General features: G+C 41.7%; 1 protein-coding gene and 1 pseudogene across 1 annotated transcript; both read right to left on the bottom strand.

Annotated features, from left to right (window-relative positions):
- Nucleotides 1-5,687: 5,687 nt before the first annotated feature.
- Nucleotides 5,688-6,257, bottom strand: LOC111911505 (uncharacterized). The gene has a single exon (XM_023907280.1). It carries the CDS (start codon nucleotides 6,255-6,257, stop codon nucleotides 5,688-5,690), a length of 570 nt encoding a protein of 189 aa, XP_023763048.1.
- Nucleotides 6,258-20,860: 14,603 nt separating this feature from the next.
- On the bottom strand, nucleotides 20,861-25,407 carry LOC111911515 (uncharacterized; annotated as a pseudogene).
- Between the last annotated feature and the right edge of the window lie 775 nt (nucleotides 25,408-26,182).

Below are 26,182 nucleotides of genomic sequence, written 5' to 3'. Positions count from 1 at the left end.
ACGGCGCCCGACCCCTCTTTGCTGGAGCCCCATCCTTACAGAGGGTCCATTGTTGGTCGGGCGCTCCTCCTGAGTGTTCTTGCCTGTCCGAGTCAGCCATTTCTCGCTAAAGTTCTCTCGGGATTTCGAGTAAGAAATCCACTAAGGCTTGTCCTTTAATGCTTACCCTGGAGTGGTATATGATATCGTACTCTCCTATCTCTATGGTCCATTTAGCGAGTCTCCCCGACGTCTCTGGCTTTAGGAGTACTTGTTTGATCGAGCAGTTGGTCAAGACTTGTATTTGGTGGGCCTGGAAGTATAGTCGGAGCCTTAACGCTGCGTAAACTAGGGCGAGTACTAGTTTTTCAATGGTAGGGTAATTCATCTCTGGACCCTGTAGGGCCCAACTAGCAATGTAGACTGGTAGTTGGCGCCCCTCTCTGTCGACTACTAGTGCTGACGATATTGCGTCTCTTGACATGGACAAATACACTTGCAGCACCTCCCCGAGTATCGGGCTAGCTAGGGTTGGTAATGTATGGAGTACCTTTTTTATTCTTTGTAGCGCCTCCTCGGCCTCTGTCGTCCATCTGAAGTTGTTTTTCTCTATGCAGCCTTTGAGCGTGTTGAACAGTGACATGGCTTTTTCAGCTGACTTGGAAATGAATCTACTGAGTGTCGTTAGCTTCCCATTTAGACCTTGCACGTCTCTCATCGTGCAGGGCGAGGGTGTTTCTTCGAGCTCGTTCACCTTCGTTGGGCTCGGCTGGATGCCTTCCTTCATGACATAGTACCCTAAAAACTGACCTTCTTCGACCCCGAAAGTGCATTTGGCGGGATTCAATTTCATCCTGGCCTTTTCCAATGTTTGTAGTGTTTCCTCGATATCTCGCAACAGCATATTCTCGTCTGGGCTTTTTTATAACCATATCGTCAACATAAACCTCGATATTTCGTCCGATTTGGTTGGCGAATAGGGAATCGACAAGCGGTTGGTAAGTTGCCCCATCGTTCTTTAATCTAAATGGCATTTTGGTGTAACAGAATGTGCCATGGTCCGTTTAAAAGGCTGTTTTCTCCTTGTTGTTTGCGCTAATCAAGATTTGGTGATATCCTTTGTATGCGTCGAGGAACCACTTCCACCGGAATCCTTGCAGGGATTCTACTTTCTGATCTATTTCGGGTAGTGGATAGCAATCTTTTTGGCATGCCTTATTTAGGTCTGAGTAGTCGATGCACATTCGCCAACTACCATCGAGTTTCCTCACCATTACTGGGTTGGCGACCCATGTTGGGAAAATCGCTTCTCTAAGGATTGCAGCGCTGGTAAGTTTGGCTACCTCCATATTGATCGCTTTGTTTCGATCCCTACCTTGGACTCGCTTCTTCTGCTTTATTTCCTTGGTCCCCAGCTTTATCATCAGCTTGTGTTCTATGATCTCTCTATCGACCCCTACCATTTATGTGGTCTCCATGCGAAGATGTGATTGTATTTTCATAGTAGCTGGACCAATGCCTCCCTTGTTTTTGCACAGAGGGCCACTCCTACCATCACTCGCTGGTTTGGATGCTCCGTGTTGATCACTTCCCCTCCGTCTGACGAGTCTGGCTTTGGTCTTTTGGCTTCTGTTGAGATGTCTCTTGGTTGCATAATCTCGTAACATTTAAGGTCATTCGAGGGTGTGGCCAAGATCGTTCCTGGTCCTTGGCTGGTGCTAAACTTAACCACCCCATGGATTGTTGACGGGACTGCTCCAAATCTTAATAGGTATGGTCGCCTGTGACAACCCGAAATTTCCATTCGATACAAACCATATAAAGTCAATAGAAGTTAGAACAGTTACAGTGAATTTCCAGACTTTTGGGTATAAGTTGGAGTATTTCAGGATTTACACTTAAGGAGATATCAGGAGAGTGGATACACTAGGGTTCTGTGCAACACTGTTATTCCAAAACTCTATGATATTAGAGTTCATTTCGTGAATAAAATATTTTCTGCCAAAAATCCCAAGACTATATATAGAATTCTGAACCATATTTATTCATTAGTTACTTTTCCAACTAGAGAAAAGCCGAATTCTCTCTCAAGGATCTTCGGACTTTTGTTTCGGAAAGTGAGTACTTCTATCTAGTGTTTTTCTAAAGCTTCTTATATGCTTAATACACTAGAAATCATAGGAAAACACTAAGATCTGAGAGTTTACCGCCCAAGAACACCTTGGGGAGTAAACTCATTTAAAAGGGCCAAAGTGAGCCCAATGTCGCTCCAACCCTTGGAACTGAACCTAGAAACTACCCATGGCTTGTTTAGACATCAAAAACATTAAGAATCAAGGACTAAAGGTGAGGTCACGGCCAAGGATGTTCTTGGGCCATGAAATCCATTTTAAGGTGTCAAAATGCCCTAAAAGCTTTCCTTAAGCCAAGAGACTAGTTTAGACATGTACCCTAATGTGTTTAGGACTAGCAAACACCATTAGAACACCAAGAGTAAGGTGTTCACGGCCCAAGAAGTTCCAGGGCCGTGAACTCCAAACAGTAGGGCCAAAAGGTGCTATAACCTCTTCTAAAGCCTTGTACACTAGCCTAGTTTAGTTCCTAGTTAAATTAGGGACTTGAAAACACCACAAACACCCTTCCAAGGGAGATTACGGCCGTAATCTCCATGGGATTTGGTCCCAGGGCCGTAAACTCCTAAAAGGAGTTATATAATGCCCTAAACTCTTCCATAGACCAAGCCATTACGTAGAAATGCTTCTTAGGGTCTTGTAGAGCATCAAACACAAAATGGTCACATAAGTATGAGCTTACGGCCGTAAACTCATGAGTTTACGACCGTAAACTCATTTGGTAGTGTCATTAGGTCCGTGAACTTCATGATGGGGTTTTCCTTGAGCCCTACACACAATAGCTTCCCCTACAAACACTTAGATGCAATCCTAGAGGCTAATAACACTTGATAAAGGTGTTTAGCATGTCCTAGGGTGTCTTGACTTGTTTATTAGTTGTTTATATACTAATTTGTTACACATATGTGATATTATATGTTAACTAGGATTATAGAGTGTGTTCAAGACTTCACTTGACACCTAGCAGTCCTACTTCTTCAGTTCATCCGTACCACTCACAACAGGTGAGTTCATACCCGATAATCAATGTTTTAACTGTTTTTAAATGTTTTATGGGGGGGGGGGATACAAGTAGAATCATGCTAGTTATTATATCATTCACATGTGATTAAGAAGCAGCATTCAAATGATTTACTACTCATTAGCTGTTTTACCAAACGGATTTATTCAAATGATTTTCATGAAAGTGTTATATGTTTAAAACTCCTGATTTAATTGTTCATTATACACTGTATGTTTCATTTCAATCTCATTTACAATTGTGTTTCAAACAAATGTTTCTTTGTATTTAAAACTGTCTTGTTAGACAAATACTTCCAACCCGTTTTATAGATTGACATCAAGTCGATCTTTTCTTAGATAGTAATCCTGTTCAAAAGGTTTTAAAAAACTTATTTTATGCTTTTATATTGTCAATTGCATGCCTATATATGTATGGTTATATAAGAAATGTTTAAAGAACTTAGGAAGGCTATTCACCCTATTTCCTTTTCGCGCTTGAGATGTGGTCTGGTGGGATATCGGGTATCCGTCCGAAGGTCGTTTAAATATTAGTTATATATATATCATGTGTACATATATAGTCATAAAGGTTCTTCTAGTTTAGTTCAATGCCCTTGGGTAGCAAGGGTACACATCCATGTCCATACGTACCAGTTACATTACTAGTAAGCTACCATATAGGTAACTTAGGAAGATACTAGGACTATTACTAGAACGCGATATCATAAAATGAGTTAGTTCATTCATGAGTCAATACTTGCTAGATAGAGAGGGAACACACATTACAACTAGTACACACAGTACATTACTATACATGCTAGATAGAGAGAGAACACACATTACAGCTAGCACACACAGAACGTTACAATACATTACTATACTATTACATATATATGTTTACATGATTACGCTTACATGAGTACGTTTACATGAGTGCGTTTACATATACGATAATAGGACAGACATCATTAGGTGCTATAGCATAGAACAAGTTTAGGATCTAACTATACCGATGAATCACAACGCATTGTGGTAGTTATATCGGATATACATGATCATAGTAATGTGGATGCTCACGAATTGCATACAGGCAGGGGTCGTGTAAAGGTCCCAAAATCCCTTTGATAGGGGAGCGTTTAGCCTGGGATCTAGCCATCACATTAGGCCTTATCCCTCAAATAAGGAAATAGGAGTACAGAGGTAGTCACTTATTACAAGTACTACAGTACTTACGAGATTACGATAGATATATGGTAGTTAGTACAGTTATAGCTTCGATACTACACCTTAGTACTATTTCCTTTTCCCACTACATTCACTTCGTGAACATTCACACGATGCACGGTAATGTAGAAGCTATATTTTGGATAATGATAGTCGGATTTGGGAAAATACACACTCTTACAAGACACACACACACAGACACAAGATGCCTTGGTAGAAGGATACTTTTAGTAGGAAACATATGGTTTTATAGGATGTTCATATACATTTTCAATACTTACAGTTCACATACATTTTCAATACTTATAGTTCATATACATACAAATACTTACAGTTCATATACATACAAATATTTACATACATATTAAGACACTAAAATACTTATGATCTCACCAGCTTTAAAGCTGATACTCGCTTTCAAAATAACTTGTATCCTCAGGTCAACCATAGACAGGTACAGATGCAAGGTTCAGGGAAGATGGTGCTCGTTCAAGACGCATCTTTCATTTTGATTTATGTTTTAGTGTTTATCATAATTTGACAGAACACACTTGTATTAAAATTATATTATTAATGCAATGGATGATGTTGTTGCTTGTTTACTACTTTTCATTGTTGTGATACTGCACATGACGTCCTTCGCCCCAGAACGTTTCCGCCGTTCATGGTTTTAGGGTGTGACATCGCCCAGTATGATGTTGTGTTCCGACAGGTGTCGTACGACTACAAAGTCTACCAGGGCGGTTCGTTCCCTATTTTTATCCTGGCTGACTAGTGTGAATGGTAAATGGACCTTAGCTAATGGCCATAGGATGTGCCCCGTGAACCCTATGAGTTGGCATGTGGCGGGTTTCAGTCCTTCTTTCCACTCGCTCAGCAGGCGTCGGAAAAAATGTTCGTAAATGATGTCTGTTGAGCTCCCAGTATCGATCTATACCCGGTGAACAATCACGTTCGTGATAGACCTTTGAATGACGAGGGGGTTGTCCCCGTTCCACCCAGCCGGGATTGGGTCTTTCCTGGAGAATGTTAATCCTTGTGCCATTTCTGCAGCGCCGCGTGTTTGTTCCCGGTGCTCCACTCTCCCCCTTTTGTGGTGGATTGCCAATATCTCCAACTTGGGTTCTGGTTTCTTGGCAGCATCTTTGGGCTTATCTACGGCGAACTTAGCTACTCAAGCTTTTGGCGATCTCTGTTACGTTGCATTTTAATTGTTTCTCTTTGATTTCCCGTTTTAAGACCGCACAATTAACCGTATCGTGTGTCCTACTCTTGTGGTACTCGCAATATCGTGTTTTAGTCTTTCGATGCTGGCTTTTCGTTGATTGCGTAGACATATGTCTGTCTCCCTCACCTATCGTCTCTAGTGAAGGGTCTGAAGCGTCTTGTTGGTTGTCTGTCTTGTCCCGTAAACCTATTGTTTCCCCGAAAATCGGGGTGGGTTGTGTTGTAGTTATTTCGCCTCCCCGCGAAGGCTATTATGGCGTTGAGGTACACCTGCTTCGATGCTTCACCTTCATCCTGGGGTAAGAAGCGCTCTACCATTTCATTCAACTCAGCCCTTGTATTGGGTTGCTTGCCCATGAGTTTTTGGGACAACGATCCTGGCATCAGGCCCCAGGTGAATGCCTTTGCGATTAGGCCTTCGTCATACACTGGAACATCTAGTGTTGCCTTTATTAACCTAGCGAAGTAATCTTTAACTGTATGTCCTTCTCGTTGTTTGCACCCAATGATTGTGTGGCAGTCACCTTTGTATTTCCGAAGTTGCATGAAGTTTGTTATGAATAGGTATTTCAGCTGGTTGAAATTGTTGATGCTGCTCAGTTTCAATGTTTTGATCCATGTTCCTACGTTACCCTCCAAGGTAGTGGGAAAATATGTGCACCAGAATCGCTCATCTAGTTTTAGGGACGCCATCGTCCATTCATACGTGTCGATATGGCTGTCCGGGTCAATAGTTTCATTGTATGTCTTAAGGTAAGCTAATTTAGTGGTGTTAGGGATTTCATACTCCAGGAGTTCTTTGACAAGCGGTGACGTGAAACTTCCTGATGAGAAGTCTTGGGTTGGGATATGTTGGCTAAGGTAGTACCCTAGTTGTTGTGCCGTCAGAAATGGTTGTACCAGCATATCGTTGTAGGCGGTTAGATCTGGTATTGGTATGTCGTAAGGGTTGAACGGTTGGGTTATAGCAGGGGAATTGTATGGCGTGGGTTGAACAGTTGGGACAAAATAGGGGGTGTACGACGTAGGTGTTAGTTTCTAAGTTGGGGGGTTCTGTTGGAGGGCTATGGTTGGTTGTTGGTAGGACAAGAGTGGCGGAGCTGGTATGGCACTTGCCATTAACAGCTGGTGGCTCTGTGGCTGTGATGCGATGCCTACGCCAATCACAATGCCGTTAAGATATACACTGCTTGCGAGGGGTGTGACAGTTATCGTTTGGGTATTATGAGGATTGACAATAGCGGGGAGAAGAGGTAGTGTGGTGTATATTGGTCGGTTCTGGGGTGGGGATAAGTGTGTCACGGTTGGTATTGGTCGGGGTTGAGGCGGGGCGGTTTGCACAATCGACTATAATAGAAGATGGGGATACCGTAGTGAAAATCAATAGTCATTACTCGTGTGTCTATCAATCAAGATGTTCTCCTTAGATTTTGATGAGATTATTGAGCTAATAGATCGATAGATTCAAAGCAGATAAGCAAGAATGAAGCAATCAGAGAACACAAGGATGGATCAAAAGATGTCGAATGATTAATATCTCACACCTCATAAGAGCTCGATGAAGAACTTCGACTGTAGAGGTGTGTTTAGAGTTACAATGCAAAATCTATTAATGAGAATGATTACTTTAAAGCTATACATGTATGCATAATATATAATCTAACCCTAATGCTTAAACCACGGTTGGACATGCCCAAACTGGGTAATAATAATATCAACATTAATCCCATATGACATAACACTCTAAACCCACGAATCTCCCCCTTTGCGTCAATAGAGGCGAGAGATCAGATCGGTTGAGAAAGAGCAGACTTCTTCACTATCTTGAACACCTTTGGTATAACGGCCAACAGAGTGTGACGGATACCACTGAAGCATGTCAGAGAAGTTCTTATTATCCGAATCACTGTTCTGTTTACACCTGTGAGTTATGTCAAGTACATGCTCCAAGCAGGAAGTGGAGAACAAGTGTTTGTCAACAAGAGCGAAAAGGAATTTTTCACCTTCGCTTCTAGTGAACATGACAGTGTAATGGAATGGATCTATCTTGCCCAATTTCATCTTATTTGAATCACTTGGCTTCCCGATATTCTTCACAATTGGCTTCTTTCTCAAAACGTTTGCAATCTCGTGATCTAGCTTAGCAACTTCATGGATGTAGAAAGCCAACATTCTCTTAATATGATCGAGGATCGGCCCATACTGCTCTTGATTAGTAAGCAAAATATTGAACAACAGAATCCAATCGTGTGGGTTCAGGTTTGGAAGATCAGCTAACGAAATCATATGAACCAAGTTATCAAACCTCAGGTCACCCTGAACTTCACGTTGATAAATTTCCCAACAGTATACAGTTTCAATACCTTGATAGAGGTTATTTTCTGAGAACTCCATGTCAAGTATTGGGGTTGATAAAATTCAAGATAATAATTGACCGGATCTCGATCAACCTGTGGGTGAGGAGAAGGGACTTCAACCATTGAATCAAAACAATGATGGCATATCTTGTTATTCTTTGTCTTGGAGTCCTGAACAAGATTTTGAGTGATAAGAATTACACTAGTGTTTTTACAGTAGATGGGAGTGTTTGAAAGCATAAAACCATAATCTAGAAGTTAGTTTTGAATGCAGAGTATTTGAGCACAATATTTACCAGTTACAACATATTCAACTTCAGCGGTTAAACAATCCAATGATGAGTGTTTCTTACCTGACAAGCTTATCAGTCTATTTTCCAAAAATTGGCATCCACCAAAAGTAATCTCTCTATCTAATGAAAAACCTACATAATGAAAATCTGTATAACCATTCAAGTTAAATTTAAAGTCATGAGGATACCAAAGCCTAAGATTGGGTGTACGCTCCAGGTATCGAAAAATACGCTTGACATCGAGAAGATGTAACTCTTTTGGATTTGCTTGATAACGAGCACATATACTGGTTGAAAACATAATATTAGCATAACTAACAGTGAGATAGACTAGGGATCCTATCATTCCTCTATACAACGTGGGATTGACATTAGCTCCAAATAAATCATCTAAGATCTTTAGAGAGGACTTCTTCAAAATATCAACAATATATTTTCTTTGGACAATGAAGACGCCTTTGATAACTGCTTAAATTGACGACCTAAGAAGAACGTCATCTCAGTCATCACACTCATCTTAAACTTCTTTGAGATAATATCAATGAAATCTTTGGTCATTTCTTCATTTGTAGAACTAAAAATGATGTCATCGACAAATACTTGAGGAAGAATAAGATATGATCATGATTTCTTGATGAAAAGTGTGTTGTCGATAACACCCTTCTTGTATCCATTTTGAAGAAGGTAAGCCGACAACCTTTCATACCATGCCTTGGGGGCTTGATTTAAAGAATGTACATATTTATGTAATATGTGGACATGATCAGGAAATTCTTCACTTTCAAAGTTAGGGGTTTCTCTTGAAAAAAGTTCATGCTCCATATCTCCGTGAAGAAATGTAGTCTTAACATCCATATCTGAGAATTTAAAATTCATGTAAAAAGCATAAGAAACAAAAAGTCTAATAGCATCCAATTTTGAAATATGGGAAAAGGTTTCGTCATAATATAAACCTTTTAGAGTGAACCCCTATGCAACAAGACTTTCCTTGTTCTTTGTAATGATTCCATATTCATCCATCTTGTTTCTAAAAACCCGACGAATTCCAACTATCATTTTGCCCTGTGGACAAGGAACCAGGGTGCAAAAAGTGTTCCTTTTGTACTCATGCAACTCATCTTGCATTTATCTAATCTAATCAACATCATTAATGCATCATCAACTTTCTTAGGCACAATTAGTGACATAAAGTTCACAAACATACATAATATTGACCATGCTTGTCGATGAGTGCAGATTGCAACAGAAATATCTCTAATGGAATGAGAAACAGGATGATCACTAAAACCTTGAAAGTTGGAGAAATTAGAAGATGAGGTGTTTTCTTAATTCTCAGTTGAAAAGAAACTTCATTGGGATCAACATTTCTTTTAAATTTCATAGCGGGAGTTGAGTGATCATCATAATCAGCATGTTTGGGAACATAATTGCTTGAAACACAGACAGATGGGGTAAGTGAAACATTAGGATTTTGAAATGTAGGGGATGAATATAAAACTAGCTTATCTTGAATAAACCATGATTGATCAATAAAATTTGTAGAGTTGGAGTCTCCATCAAAATTCACATGATAAATTCTTCAACAACTTGATTCTTTAGATTAAAAACCCTAAAAACCTTTATAACACTCGGTTTCAGATTTGCCTTGTTGCTTGGGGCTGCAGCCGAATCATTAGTTGTCATGGAGTTTATGGCTTCGAGAAACGAAGGATTTAGCCCATTTCGGATCTAGTTGCAATGGTTCAAGTGATCTATGTATTCAATTGTGTCTTCGGAAGCCAAGGGTATGAATGTAAATTGATATCCCCGTCTTTTTTGGGTTTTGAGTTTTATTCGAAAGGTGTTAAGGCTTGGGTGTGTTGCTAGGAGTGTAGGGCTTTTCGTCACCTTTTCATGGATATATGGGTCATTGGAAACAAACTTAGGATGAGAGAGTTATGGTACTTGGAAGTTATTAGCAGAATTGGGGCCTAGATGGAAAAGATTGCAAATCAGTCCAATGCATGCAAGGATGCATGCACGAGCTTGGTTAGGTACGCCCAACGTAAGCTGAGGTATGCCTAATGTATAAAGGTGATTGTTCGAAGTTCATGAGTACGCCGGACGTACAAAGGGGTACCCTGGGCGTACTCCTTTCAAGTCAAAACACTAAATTCGGGATTTCAACCCTATATAAGCAACATTATACCACTTCTTAGGTCATATTAAGTCAGCCGCCACCCCTTCCTACGTCCATAAAACCCCAGATTGCCTTGGATGAAGCCCGAGGATTGAAAGAAGACTTTTGGTGGTTTGTGAAAGAGGAGAAGGATGTGAAAGACTCAACTCCTGGAGAAGAGCTCAAAGATCCAGTGCTAACGTCTCCATTTCAAGACTTTCAAGGTATAAAGTCTCTACCTTGGCTATTAACTTCATAGATCTACTTTTGGTTGGTTTTTAGTCATTTTAGTCCCTTTTTTCTTGGTCTTGGTGAGCTAGGATCTTTTTAGGGGCTCGATCTTATAGATTTGGACATTCTAAGGTTCCATATCTCATAAAGGTGCAAGCTTATTGGAGAGTGTGAGTTCAGTCATGAATTAAGACCATCCATTAATCTCTTTTGAGCTCCAGAGTCCCATTAAGCCATGCATGTAAGTAAAGTTGCCAACTTTACTTGAAAAGACATATTTAGTAGTCAGACTGGAGAGTTGGAGTAAGGGATGAAGTGATTAAGTGCCTATTGTAAAAGTTTGGAATACAAGGGATTACGTTGGGCATACCCACCTGGATTATTGACTTTTTGGGCTTTGGACTTTGGACCAGGAATTGACTGGGGTTGAGCATTCAGTATTTCAGGTCTTTTTGGATATTGGGCCTTCTTGGGTTATGTCCATGATGGATTTGGGCCTTATTGGGCCTTGTGGTCCATTTTGGGTCCGGGGTTTCTTATGGGCTTCTAAGTATATGGACTTTGTTGGACCAGCTAAGGATGTATGTTTGGATTGGGAATAAGTTATTGGGCTTTAGGGCAAGGCTTATGCAATGGTTTGGGCCCAATTTGGAAAATTTGGTCATTAGTGGGTTTATATGTATTTCAGAGTTTTGGACTTGTTTGGTTTTGGGCTTGGGCCTTAGTTATGAATCTTGTTGGGCCAGGGGTAAAATGGTCATTTTACCCCAATTATGGATTATCGATCATGGTTTGGGACCCAATTGCGAATTGGGTGATATATTGGTATTGATAGTTCGAGGAGTTGCCTGCTCAGCAGCTAAGAATTTCTTGCAGTGAACTCCAACAGTGTGAGGTGAGTTACCTTCCTTGTATGACTAGGAAGAAGGCACCAATACCGGCTCACTAGTAGTTGTTTATAGTAGAGATGATTGTCTTCATGATAATTTTCCGATATGCCACTATCTATAGAGATTTACGTGCTTGTATTCTAAGTTGTTATCTGGTAGTGACAGGAGGAGTGAAGTAGGCCCCATAACAGGTTGAAATAAACCGTAGGGTAGGTCGGGCATCCAGATATGCCTGGTAGTATGTTCATGATATGATATTACGTGGTAGTGGTAGGGGTGAAATAGACCCCGTAACCGGTTGAAATAAACCAAAGGGTAGGTTGGGCACCTAGATATGCCTGGAATGGGTAGGTCGGGTACCCAACTATGCCTGAAAGGGGTAGGTCGGACAACCCGGCATGTCTGACATGCATAGGTTGAGCACCCATGTACGCTCAGCAGGCTAGGTCGGGCACCCAGATATGTCTGACAATATGTTTATTATATGGTATTTGGTATGATGGAGGAACTCACTAAGCTTCGTTGTAACATCCGGAATTTCAGGTATTATATTTATTCATTTTATTTCAAGTTTTATGGAAGAACTCGGCGAGTTGGTGCGTAGACTCGCCGAGTAGAGACGCGAATCATTATCCGGGTGGATGGCTGGACTCGGGGAGTCGCCCCAAGGACTCGGCGAGTCCACGCTGTTTAATGAAACCCTAATTCCTCGGGTTTGGGGCCTATTTAAGGGGCCTTATGGCCGTCATTTGCGGCTACCAGACCCCAGAGAGAAACCCTAAGTGAGCTAGAGCGTTTGTGAGAGGAAAGGAGCCATTTCTTGATCACTTGTTGGTGTTTTTGCAAATATAAGAGGACCAAGGCAAGAGGAGGCTAAAGAGGGTGCTAATCCAGTGATTCCAGGGCTTAGAGACTTCATTTTGAGGTATTCATTCGACCCTTCTTCAGTTTATGGTGTAATTCCTAGAGTTAGGGCTTTTTAGCCCCTTTTAGAGGAAGGTTATTGAGTAATTGGTCCCTTCTCGTGTTGGTGCTTTAGATCTGGACCCAAAGAGGTCCAAAGACCCTTTTCGCTTGAGCTTTATGAGTGTTAATGGGGGTTATGAGCTTTGGATGTCATTTTAGTGGTCATATCTTCAAATAAGGCCTTTAAGCCTTTGCATGAGCACCAAGATGTTAGCTTTACGTGATTATCATGATTGGGGAGGCCAGATCTGTGATTGTATGGGACGGATCTGACCTCAGAGGTTGTTTTGAGAGTGTGCATGGCATGAACTCGCCGAGTCCCAAGAACAGACTCGGCGAGTAGTATGAGGGTTGCTCATTAATCATTCAGTGAGTGGACTGCCGAGTTGGGGGATGACTCAGTGAGTCAGAAGGGGATTAGAGGACTGAAGTTCAAGGCTGTACTCGCCAGGTTGTTCTTGAAACTTGGCGAGTTGAGTCGGGGTGGCCCCGCGATTCATGCCTGATGTGACTCGTCAAGTTTAGGGAGGGACTCGACGTGCCAAGCGCGACAAAGAGTTAGGAGTCATGTGTGTACTCGCCGAGTCACCGGAGTGCACTTGGCGAGTAGGGTCAAAGTTTGACCGTTGACTTTTGTTGACTTTTAGGGTTTGGTCAACAATGGAGTCCTTGAGTCGAGAGGGGGGTAAAATAGTCTTTTACCCTTCTAAGGGTGACAATAGAGGGTCGAGTCTAGCCTCGAGTTTTATATTTATGAGGATATTTACTTTGTGTGAATAGGCGGAGGCTAGGCAATACTTTTACCGAGTCAGGGATTTACGAGAGTCTGAGGTGAGTCTTCTCACTATACTTTACCTTGAGTAGGTAATCAGGGTTATGTGATACAGTGTTGTATGCTATATATGTGTTATGTGTTGCACTGCATTATTCTATGTGATTTATGTTGTGCATATTACAGAGTTAGAACCAGAAGGTTCACAGAGATAGAACCTGAGGGTTCACAGAGTTTGGGTGCACGGACCCGCAGAGTTATAGCCTCGAGTGGCTAATATGTGTTATGTATGGTATTTTGGGGAACTCAGTAAGCTTCGTGCTTACAGTGTTATGTGTTATTTGTTTCAGGTATTAGTGAGGATCGCGAGAAGGCGCCGGCCTGATCAGTACACACTCGGGATTTGTTTTATGCTATGAGATCTTGGGATTGATATATGCTATGAATTGAGTTTTAAACAATGATGTTTTTATGAGTAATAAATGAATTATGTTTTTATAAAATGCGAAAAGTTGTTTTGAAATTTACGGTGTTACAAGTTGGTATCAGAGCCTTGGTTTGAGGGATTCGAGTACACCTTCGGGCGTATTTGAACTCAAACTGAGGATCTGAGAAATATTTTCAAAAGAGAACCAAGTTTTCTAAAAAGAGTCAAAGATTTTTGGATAACGCAGAGCAGAGTCGTGTGTACGATCTGTCAGTGCCCGAACGGTGATTTCCCAAAATACCCTTATGTTATATGCTTATGAGATTGATATGATTTATTCTCGTGCTAGAGTGGGCTAGGTATTCCTATTAGGACTAGAGTGGCATGATTTGTGATTCCTTAGCCTAGGGAGAGGTGAGCTGCTATGAGATGCTTGAGAGATAGTAGGTAGCAGTGAGGAGCTTATTAGAGATCTGTTAGATAGTGGATCCTAGGAGGAGGACTTGGGGTGTATACTGACGCGGTGTGGACGGTAGTATTGGGCCCGTACTACTGAAAACACCGGGACGGTGTACAGTTCAAGTAAGAATCTTCGGGATGCCAGGGATCAAGGAGGGATGAGTTATTGAGGCGAGTATGCTCGAGTGAGTTTCTAATATATCGTATGTTGTATTTCAGAGGTAGATCATGGTGAGGACACGTCATGCGCCAGAGAGCAGCGAGACTAGTTATGAGGAGATCCGCCGGATCATCCATGAGGAGGTGGCTATGGCCATCAGGGCAGAGATACCAGAGATGTTAAGGTCTATCAAGACCACACTGATTGAGACTTTTGACGAGCGTTATGCCGCTCTTTCTGAGGCTGCTGTTGCAGCGGCCACCGCAGCCGTCGCTGCTGCTAGGCCGCAGGGGGGTGACTCGTTGTTGTTCAGGGAGTTCAGCAACACGAAGCCACCCGAGTTTGATGGGATGCAGGATCCGATTACAGAGATGAGATGGGTATCTGACATTGAAGGGTGTTTCTATATATGCTCGTGCCCGGAGCACTTGAGGGTTTGGTTTGCGCTCAACCAGCTTCGTCTGGGGGCGAAGCACTGGTGGAAGTTCATGACAGCACACTATTCTCCAGCAGAGCTTGCTGCGGTGACCTGGGAGAGGTTCACCGCCATGTTTCGTGATGAGTACGTTCCCCCGGTGGAACGAGATCGGTTGGCACAAGAGTTTTTGACCCTCAAGCAGGGTATGGAGTCTGTTACGGTTATTACCAGGATGTTTCATGAGAGGGCGATGTTCTGCCCTGAGCACGTGTCTACTGCGCAGGCACGTATGAGCCGTTATCTGAGTATTTTAAGGAGAGTTATTCGTGAGTTCGTGGCAAACTCCTCGTACCGGACATTTGCCGAGCTTCAGGAAAATGCCCGGAAGAGGGAGATCGAGCTAGAGACTCAAGCTAGGGAGGAGGCGGAGTCTCAAGGGAGGGATCGGCGACCGGCACAGTCCCAGCCGGCAGCCAAGCGGGCCAAGCCCGCTGATCCGAGAGCAGGGAGCCAGAAGGGCCGCACTTGTGGAAAGTGCGGCAAGAGTCATGATGGAGTTTGTAGAGCTGGATCTTGCTACAAATGTGGCAAGGAGGGGCATATTGCCAAGGACTGCCCCAAGGGGTTTGCAGTGTGTTTCCACTGCAACCAGACCAGACACCGGAAGGCCGAGTGTTCGCTGCTGTGAGGGTCAGCATAGGGAGCTTCTCAGGGGTCTGCCCCTGCTGCTATTAGAGCTTCGGATATTCGGCCGGTGAAGACCGAGACGCCGAAGGCTCGTGGGAGAGCCTTCCAGTTGACTGCGGAAGAGGTCTGCGCAGCGCCCGATGTCGTGGCTGGTATGTATTCTTTCATGTATTTAATTTAATGTCTAGGATTTTGTGCTTATATTATGATATGCGTAGGTACTTTTCTTATGAGTTCTGTACCTGCTTTGGTGTTATTTGACTCGGGTGCGAGTCGATCTTTTATATCGTTGGCTTTTAGTCAGCACATCAGTATTAGTCGAGAGGCGTTGAGTCGACCTCTAAGAGTCTCCATCGCTGACGAGAGAGCATTATATGCTATGGAGGTGATTCGAGGATGTGTACTCGAGATTTTCGGTGTAGAGTTTCCTATTGATTTGGTCCCGATTACGATGGGGGACATCTGTGACATCGTAGGCATGGATTGGTTGAGCAGATTTCGAGCAGTTATCGACTACGAGCGGCAGCTGGTGACTATACGAGACCCAAGTGGGGGAGTTCTTACGGTGTACGACGAGGGTACCCGTCCCGATTCAGCATTTTGTTCGGCTGCCAGAGCGAGGCAGAGTCTACAGCCGGGCTGTAGTGGTTTTGTAGCGTATGTGATGGATACGAGGGTTGGTGCAGAGAGACCAAGTACGGTTGAGGAGGTTCTGATAGTGCGTGAATTCCCGGATGTCTTTCCCGAGGAGTTACCGGGTGTGCCTCCCGAGAGGCAGGTTGAGTTTCGCATTAATTTGATTCCAGGGGCAGCACCTATTGCCAAGGCACCCTATTGCCTTGCACCTCCAGAGATGCAGGAGTTATCCTCGCAGCTTCAGGAGCTGCTGGGGAAGGGGTTTATTCGGCCAAGCAGCTCGTTGTGGGGAGCACCAATCCTTTTTATGAAGAAAAAGGATGGTTCGAACCGAATGTGCATTGATTATCGAGAGCTGAATAAGTTAACGGTCAAGAATCGTTATCCTTTTCCGAGGATCAATGATTTGTTCGATCTGCTGCAGGGAGCGTCTTGGTTTTCCAAGATTGATCTGAGGTCTGGATATCATCAGATGAGGGTGCGCGAGGAGGATATCCAGAAGACCGCATTCAGGACTCGTTATGGGCATTATGAGTTCGTGGTGATGCCATTCGGGCTCACCAATGCGCCTGCAGTGTTCATGGATCTCATGAACAAGGTATGCAGACCGATGCTGGATCGATCAGTGATTATGTTCATTGATGATATTTTGGTGTATTCGACATCCAGGGAGCAGCATGAGGAGCATTTACGAGAAATCCTCAGTATGCTGAGATCGGAGAGGCTTTACGCCAAATTCTCCAAGTGCGATTTTTTGTTATGGGAGGTGCAGTTCCTTGGTCACCTCGTTAACCAAAAGGGGATTTTGGTCGATCCGGCCAAGATCGAGGCGGTGACGAGTTAGGAGGTGTCGAAATCTCCTTCTGAGATCAGGAGTTTTCTAGGGTTGGCTGGCTATTATCGGAGGTTCATCAGGGATTTCTCCAAGATTGCCGTTCCTCTCACCAGGTTGACCCGGAAGGGTGTGGTGTTCAGCTAGGGCCCAGAGCAGCAGACCTCATTTGAGACTCTTCGCCAGAGATTGTGCGAAGCCCCGGTGTTGGCTCTTCCAGAGGGAATGGAGGACTTCGTGGTGTATTGTGACGCATCGATATATGGGTTGGGCGCGGTGTTGATGCAGAGGGGGCATGTGATCGCGTATGCATCGCGGCAGCTGAAGCCCCATGAGGCAAGGTATCCCACCCACGATCTAGAGTTGGGGGCTGTGGTGTTCGCCCTCAAGATTTGGCGCCATTATCTGTATGGGGTTCGGTGTATGATATACACAGACCACGAGAGTTTGAAGTATTTGATGGATCAGCCAAACCTGAACATGTTTCAGAGGAGATGGTTGGATGTAGTAAAGGATTATGACTGCGATATCATGTACCACCCGGGCAAGGCTAATGTCGTAGCCGACGCCCTGAGTCGTAGGGCAGAGAGCGCCCCGATTCAGGATATTTGTTTGAGATTAACGATGATGACTCCGGTGTTGGACACCATCAGAGGGGCTCAGGCTGAGGCAGTAAGACCGGAGAACCGTAAGAGAGAGCGAGTTATCGGACAGGTGTCAGAGTTCGTGACCGATATCAGAGGGCTTATGACCTTCCAGGGTCGGATTTGGGTACCGTTTGTTGGAGGAACGTGTACCATCTTGATGGAGGAGGCGCATAGATCGAGATTCTCTATCCATCCTGGGGCCACTAAGATGTTTCTGGATCTTAAAAGGGAATATTGGTGGCCCTGTATGAAGAGAGATGTAGCGTGGTTTGTTGAGAGGTGCCTAACCTGTCGTAGGGTTAAGGCCAAACATCAGAGACCGCATGGTAAGTTGCAGCCACTGGAAGTCCCAAAGTGGAAATGGGAGCAGATATCCATGGATTTTATCACCAAATTGCCGAGAACGGCGAGGGGTGTCGATGCGATTTGGGTGATAGTAGACCGTTTGACAAAGAGTGCTCACTTTCTCGCCATTAGTGAGAGTTCTTCCGCGAAGAAGTTAGCAGAGGTATATGTGAGAGAGGTGGTAGCGCGACATGGGGTGCTGATCTCGATTGTGTTAGATCGAGATGTGCGTTTCACTTCTAGATTTTGGAAGAAATTCCATGAGAAGTTGGGTACGAGGCTGCATTTTAGTACCGTATACCACCCACAGAATGACGGTCAGAGCAAGCGGACGATTCAGACGCTCGAGGACATGCTCTGAGCATGCGTGTTGGATTTTGGCGCAAGTTGGGACACTTATTTGCCCTTAGCGGAGTTCTCCTACAACAACAACCATCATTTGAGCATTGGTATGCCGCCCTTTGAGTTGCTGTATGTGAGGAGGTGTCGGACTCCCATTTGTTGGGGAGAGGTAGGGCAACGAGTGATGGGTAGCACGAAGATTGTGCTTCAGACGACAGAGCAGATACAGCGGGTCAGGCAGAGATTGTTGACCGCTCAAAGTCGCCAGAAGAGTTATGCGGATAGGCGACGATCCGAGCTTGAGTTCCAGGTCGGTGATTATGTTCTCTTAAAGGTATCTCCTTGGAAAGGAGTGATTCGATTCAGGAAGAGGGGCAAGCTAGGGCCGCGGTATATTGGGCCGTTCAGCGTGATCACGAGGGTGGGAAGGGTAGCGTATCGCTTGGAGCTACCCACAGAGTTGTAGCGGATTCATAATACCTTCCACGTGTCTCAGTTGAGGAAGTGTATAGCCGACGAGTCGGCGGTAGTGCCGTTAGAGGATATTCAGGTGGATGCGAGCCTGAACTACGCGGAGAGACCAGTTGCGATTGTGGATCGGAAGATCAAGGTTCTGAGGAACAGGGAGGTGCCTCTGGTGCAGGTTCAGTGGCAACATCGGAGAGGATCCGAGTTGACTTGGGAGCCGGAGCGGGAGATGCGTGAGCAGCATCCGGAGCTATTTCAAGGATAAGACTTCGAGGGCGAAGTCTGATTCAAGTGGGGGAAAATTGTAACATCCAGAATTTTAGGTATTATATTTATTCATTTTATTTCAACTTTTGTGGAAGAACTCGGCGAGTTGGTGCGTAGACTCGCCGACTATAGACGCGAATCATTATCCGGGTGGATGGCTGGACTCGGCGAGTCACCCCGAGGACACGGCGAGTCCACGATGTTTAATGAAACCCTAATTCCTCGGCTTTGGGGCCTATTTAAGGGGCCTTATGGCCGTCATTTGCGGCTACCAGACCCCAGAGAGAAACCCTAAGTGAGCTAGAGCGTTTGTGAGAGGAAAGGAGCCATTTCTTGATCACTTGTTGGTGTTTTTGCAAATAGAAGAGGACCAAGGCAAGAGGAGGCTGAAGAGGCTGCTAATCCAGTGATTTCAGGGCTCAGAGACTTCATTTTGAGGTATTCATTCGACCCTTCTTCAGTTTATGGTGTAATTCCTAGAGTTAGGGCTTTTTAGCCCCTTTTAGAGGAAGGTTATTGAGTAATTGGTCCCTTCTCGTGTTGGTGTTGTAGATCTGGACCCAAAGAGGTCCAAAGACCCTTTTACCTTGAGCTTTATGAGTGTTAATGGGGGTTATGAGCATTGGATGTCATTTTAGTGGTAATATCTTCAAATAAGGCCTTTAAGCCTTTGCGTGAGCACCAAGATGTTAGCTTTACGTGATTATCATCCTTGGGGAGGCCAGATCTATGATTGTATTGGACGGATCTAACCTCAGAAGTTGTTTTGAGAGTGTGCATGGCATGAACTCGCCGAATCCCAAGAACAGACTCGGCGAGTAGTATGAAGGTTGCCCATTAATCATTCAGTGAGTGGACTGCCGAGTTGGGGGATGACTCAGTGAGTCAGAAGGAGATTAGAGGACTGAAGTTCAAGGTTGTACTCGTCAGGTTGTTCTTTTAACTCGACGAGTTGAGTCGGGGTGGCCCCGCGATTCATGCCTGATGTGACTCATCGAGTTTAGGGACGGACTCTACGTGCCAAGCGGGACAAAGAGTTAGGAGTCATGTGTGTACTCGCCAAGTCACCGGAGTGCACTCGGCGAGTTGGGTCAAAGTTTGACCGTTGACTTTTGTTCTCTTTTAGGGTTTGGTCAACAATGGAGTCCTTGAGTCAGAGGGGGGTAAAATAGTCTTTTACCCTTCTGAGGGTGACAATAGAGGGTTGAGTCTATCCTCGAGTTTTATATTTATGAGGATTTTTACTTTGTGTGAATAGGCGGAGGCTAGGCAATACTTCTACCGAGTCAGGGATTTACAAGAGTCTGAGGTGAGTCTTCTCACTATACTTTACCTTGAGTAGGTAATCAGGGTTATGTGATACAGTGTTGTATGCTATATATGTGTTATATGTTGCACTGCATTATTCTACACTACTAGAAAAACAGCCTTTTACGACGCTCATTGCGCGTCGTAAAGGGCTCAGATGACGCGAAAATGCGCGTCAAGGAAGGCCCTGTCATAAAGAGAGACGACGCGCATTTACGATGCGCAATTACGACGCGCGTTTACGACACACAACACGTATCAAGAAAGGCCCTGTCATCAAGGAAGACGACACGCATTCGCGTGTCGTAACCTTACGACGCACATGTTAATGACATGCAATGCATATCAAGAAAGCCCCTATCAAGAAAGTTCATGTCATAAATGAAGATGACACACATTTTTGCGTATCATAATTTTAAATGTTAAAAAAATATATTATTTATAGATTTACCAATTTTCAAATTAAAATTGTATTTAATGACACGCGCGTGTTAATGACATGCAATGCATTGCATAAAATTTAATGTCATACAAATAATCATATACAAAAAATACAACCGATTGCATAAAATAGAATCCCTAACTCTCTAACGTATTATTGCATTGCTATTAAGGGACACTTTGTTTCAGATATCATGTAAAAGACAAATCCTCCATGTCAAAAAATATGTTGTTGTCCATCGAGTGTAGATGACAAATAATGACTTGAACATTAGCTGAAACCAAAAATCTTTTATTAAGCGCACAATCAAAAAGCTGAAACCCAAAAGCTTTTAATTACACAAGACATAACACATCATCATGAGAAACTACTAACCTGCCCTGAATGGAGGAAGTAGTTTTCTCCAGCCAACTTTGTTGGTGTAGACTGATAAAAGTTATAGCATGTTCTAGCAAGCTGTAAATAATACATATCCAAATTATTAGCAACTAAAAAGCAACTAAAATAACAGACCTCATCAGCTAGATTCAGGAACTTTCATTGAAGAGATAAAAAGAAAAGAAAAGCAAAGCAACGATGTACTAAAGCAAAGATTCTTCCGTAACCAACTGAAATGTCCGTATAAGTCTTAGTCCCCATTATTATCCTAGGTGATACAGTATGATTCTTAAGGAAACAAATTTATTGAAAGCAAAAACTGAATGAATGAATGAATAATTACATACTATCAAGATCAAGAAATTCTTTTTTAACAAGTATTGCAGTAAGCTGATAGATCCCAAAGGGTACGGTACTATTTACTTCCAAACATTGATAATATTTGAACTTGAACCCAATAATTTGTGAAGCATTAGACTGCAAAATATGCCCAGAACAGAAGAGATTGGATAATGTACAATTAGCCTTTCAGAAAAAGGCTTAGATAATGAATGCAAATTTATTCTGACCTTGGGGAATTAGGAAACTTCCCCAATTAACCTATTTTCACCAAGGGCGATCACCAATCAAAACGTAACTTCCCAAATTTATTTTGACCTAAAAGTAAATAAGGAAACTTTTAAAAACAAAGGAATTTTTTTTTTGGCAAGGCAACCAAACACGCCAGCCATGGAAAGGAATCTTGAATTCCAACACCAAGGAAACATGCCCAATGATTGCAATTCTTTTATAGATCTCATCCCTTGAGAAAATATATTGTGAATCATGCACCCTTATAATAGCCTTTTAGTCGTTAATCGGGCATATTTAACTGTTGTACCTTGGGGAAAACAAGGATCAGGTTCAAGAAGACATTGTTATCCGGCTGAACTTTGAAGCACTCCAATACCTAAATCAGTGAGTACAGTCAAGTCAAGTACCTCATTTATTGAAACTTCAATACAAAGTCAAAACAACCAGAAAGGGTAGAACTTACAATGTCAAACACTCGGTTTGGATCCAAATTGAAGAGCCCGATTAACGGCTGCAAAGAATCAATTAGTGAAAAGCAACAAAAGCTGAACTGGTATGGGACAAAGTAGGAGGCCATAATATTTTTTTAGAAGATGTCAAACCTTGATTATGCCAACCGTCACTGCTGATGTATTTTCAGAACAAAATTCATTTTTTTTCCTTTTCTCATAACATCAATCACATATTATATATATCTCCTTCTGACTTAGACCTTGAGACTTAAACATCCAGCCAACCTTCTTCATAACGACCACAAATACCATTTTTTTGTAAATATATTTTTTATTGGATACAAAGTTGACAAGACACAACAACCATAAATGAGTAGATAAATGTGGATTAATAAAAAGACGACTATACCCTTCAACAACAACTTTGCTAAAATGACCAAAGGGAGATGATGATTGACTGGAGTAAAAAAGAGCTGCTAATAGCTTTTTTGACTTTTACATTTATAAAAAAGTTTTATAGAATTAGAAAATGTAAATGGAAAGAAACACATTTTTAAGCAACATAAGTTTGATGAAGATGAAAGTAAACAGACCTGATCGTTTTCTTCTGCTTCTTCTGAAGGGGATTTCCCGGATTCTGATGGTTTTTCAGCACCACAGTTTTGTCTACTGCATTTTGTTCTGAATGGATAGTTTATGTTGTTACATTGATCACACTTCCAACTCCCATCAGGCATATCTCCTTCTGAAAACAAACACGTTATCATTTATGATTTATGAATATCAAAGCTATGATTTCCAAAACCAAAATTTAACTTACTGGAGTTCTTTCCTGACTTTGAAGCCTGGAAACAAATTCAAACAAAAAAAAAGTTTTATCATAACATTTAGTCAATTGTTGTTTAAGAAATACAGAAGATGAAACTAGGTGTAAAGAAAAAAATATTAAATACCTGAGATCCTGGCTTAGGTGTATTGCATTTTCTCATGTTACAAACTGTCCTAAATGAGAAATTCAGATTTACACAATTAGGGCATACCCAATCATTGTCGCTTTTTCCATCTAAAATATAAAATAATAATAATAACATTAGCCATCTTTTCATCAAAAAATAAAATCAACATACAAAATGTTTTCAACACCTTTCTTTGTGTTCTCTTCTGGATAAAACCCAGGTCGTAGACCCTATCAATTTTCAAGGGTCAAAACAGTCAATTCATTATAAATTTATAACTAAAAGATTTTAATACTTATACAACCATACCATTGGAGTGTGGCCCAAAGGCAAGTATCGGTCCATCATCGGAGGTACTCCATACATACCAACTACAAATATATATATATATATATATATATATATATATATATATATATATATATATATATATATATATATATATATATAACAATTATAAAATGAGAAAAATAAAAGTTATTATATTTAGTGTACCTATGATTGAGCCACCAGAGTAGGGGGTGGGAAGGGTCTATAAGGGCTGCTGCCTCCAAAAAGGCGAGTTCCATAACTATAATGATAAGCAGAGGGAACATGAACATCATAAGGAGGTGGCATAGAGAGAGAGGAGCCATAAGGTTGTACACCAATATACATTGACGAAGGTGCACCAGAACCAACGTATGGACCAGCAGTAGCAGATGCATACCCTTGTGGGGTCTGCATTGCCTTTCCACCAGATTTCTGCAACACAGTAAAACAATTAGTTGTAGTGTTGTACAAGTGTAACAAAAGTTGAAAATTACATAAAGAGGGGACTAAAATGAAACAATAGGGGCTAAATGGTGTATAAATATAAACAAAATGTGGAAATTACAGAATTATGATCTGCTGGTCTAGGTTGTGTACAATTGCGCATATTGCATGTTCTCTTGAAACAGAAATTCACATTTCCACAGCTAGGGCAAGTCCAATCATCTTCTCTACAACCCCTGTTTATTAAAATAACTGGTTATGGGTATTATAGAAACACTAAATTAGAAGTGAATTCTTAAGTCATCAAACCCTATTTCCTATAATTATAGTTCATTCTAATATTGTGAATTGGTTTATATCTGAAACTGTATAGTTATCGGTTGTCCCTTATACCCAAAGCAACTCCCATGAATTCCGAAGTTAACCAAACGCATTCACAATCGTCTAGAAAGGACTAAAATTCAGGAGGTACTCCATAAAAAAATCATTTTGTTGCTGCTGATGTGTTGTCAGAACAAATTTCATTTTGTTTCCTTTTTAAAAAATGTGTATAAACAAGTTTCAAAAGCTAATTAATAATATATATAGTTAGATATTAGATAGTACACACACAAAGTCATATGAAAAGGAACTGCTTGCCTTAGCATTCAAATTGAAAAGGAAAGATGAGTTTATACAATCATATAAAATCCCTCAGACATTTGCTTCTAGATGGGAGATCAGTTCACCCATATACTCTCCAAGATACTCATCTTTGCAGACAGAGTTCTAGGGATATGAAAATTTCAAACAAGTCATTAAATTTGTTATTATAGGCAACATGTATTTAAAACAAAAGATCAACTTTAAACAAAAACTGAAAAAAAAACTATCTAGGGCTATTTTCAATGATAAGGGCATTTATGTCTTTTTACCTTACTGGAGACCTACTTAGGCTTCTCTCACCATCATACCTCCCCCACCTATGTCTTTTATGATAATCAAGGTTCCTACTCCTACTACAGGTCCTACTTTCTCTGTCCCTTCCATAATATTTGTCCCTGCTTCTGTTGCGACTTCTCCTCCTGTAGCCCCTGTATTCATCTCTATACCTGGAACTACATCGAGTAAACATCAAAAATGTCCAAAATGGAAGATGGAAGATGGATAATTGAATTGAAATTTACAAACCTGTAAGTGTTAAACCTGATCAAAAAAAATGTAAACATGGAAGATGGAGAATTGAATTGCAATTTACAAACCAGTTTAGCATTTTTCAAGTCTTCTAGCTGTTGTTCTACATTCTTTCATGGTGTCTTCTTCGGTCTTTGGAACTACCTTCACCTCATCAAATTCTTTTGGTTTATATATCTGTTTGAAATAGATAAAAAGATTAGCATTGTTGAGATATGTTTATGAAATAGAAATTCAGAAAGATGGAAACCTTCCTCTGTTCACTAATGAGATAAGCAAACTTTTCAATATTTGGAACTGCAAGCAATTAGGGCATCAGATGGTTGCGGAAATGTCTAGGAGAAACTTTCACTGCTTCGTTTGCTTTCCCCAGCTTGTCTATGGTCTGAGTTTAATAAAAAAAATTCTTCAATTCATATTGAATAGTAGTAAAGTTTATACAGAGTACATAGAGGTAGGAGGTTAATTCGGTAAGATGTACCCAACGCACGATGTTAGAAGTTTAGAACCAACTTAATATAATAAAATTGACTAAAATTAATGAATTGAAATCGTGTATATGGTTCTCTAAAGTGATCGCTACCCCTTACAATAAAGATATACACAATTAATTGCTAGAAAATGTGAGATTTTATTACGATATATTGAGTTGACGCACCCAACGCACAAATGCTGTTAAGTCGGCATTCCAAAACTTTAATCGGTGTTCCCAAAGTTCAATCGGCGATCTAAATCATCATTCCTATGTTCCAGATACACAAATAAAGGTAAGGTCGGTTCAATTTTAAAATTGTTGGATCATCCAAGACGTGTTCCCAAGCGTTCGGTATGAAATCGTATCCCATATCCAGTACACGTTCTTACTATGGTTCAATATAACCCGAGAACAACTTAAAGTTTAAATTAAAGCTAAAAGTTATAGATTTTCACACTTACGATAACAATTACGGAAATAAAGACGTTTGAGAGGGAGAAAATGGTGGAGAAAAGAGAATATTTGCCACCGTTGACCGCTGTATGGCTGGTTCTTGGCTGGTGTTGAGCTCCAAAAATACGAAATGGAGAAATATTGAAAGGTAGATAGAAGATAGAAAAAACAAGGATGAAAGATAGATAGAAGAGATATCTAGAGGAGAGAGTATCAGATAGGGGAGACTGGATTGCAAGGATGAAAGATAGATAGAAGATAGAAAAAACAAGGCGGGTTTTCAAAAATTTGGAGATT

The sequence above is a fragment of the Lactuca sativa genome, chromosome 5 (genome assembly GCF_002870075.4).
Source record: "Lactuca sativa cultivar Salinas chromosome 5, Lsat_Salinas_v11, whole genome shotgun sequence".
In the NCBI taxonomy this organism is placed as follows: Eukaryota; Viridiplantae; Streptophyta; class Magnoliopsida; order Asterales; family Asteraceae; genus Lactuca; species Lactuca sativa.
The sequence above is the reverse complement of the archived record's forward strand: the minus strand, read 5'-3'. Positions and strand labels throughout refer to the sequence as shown.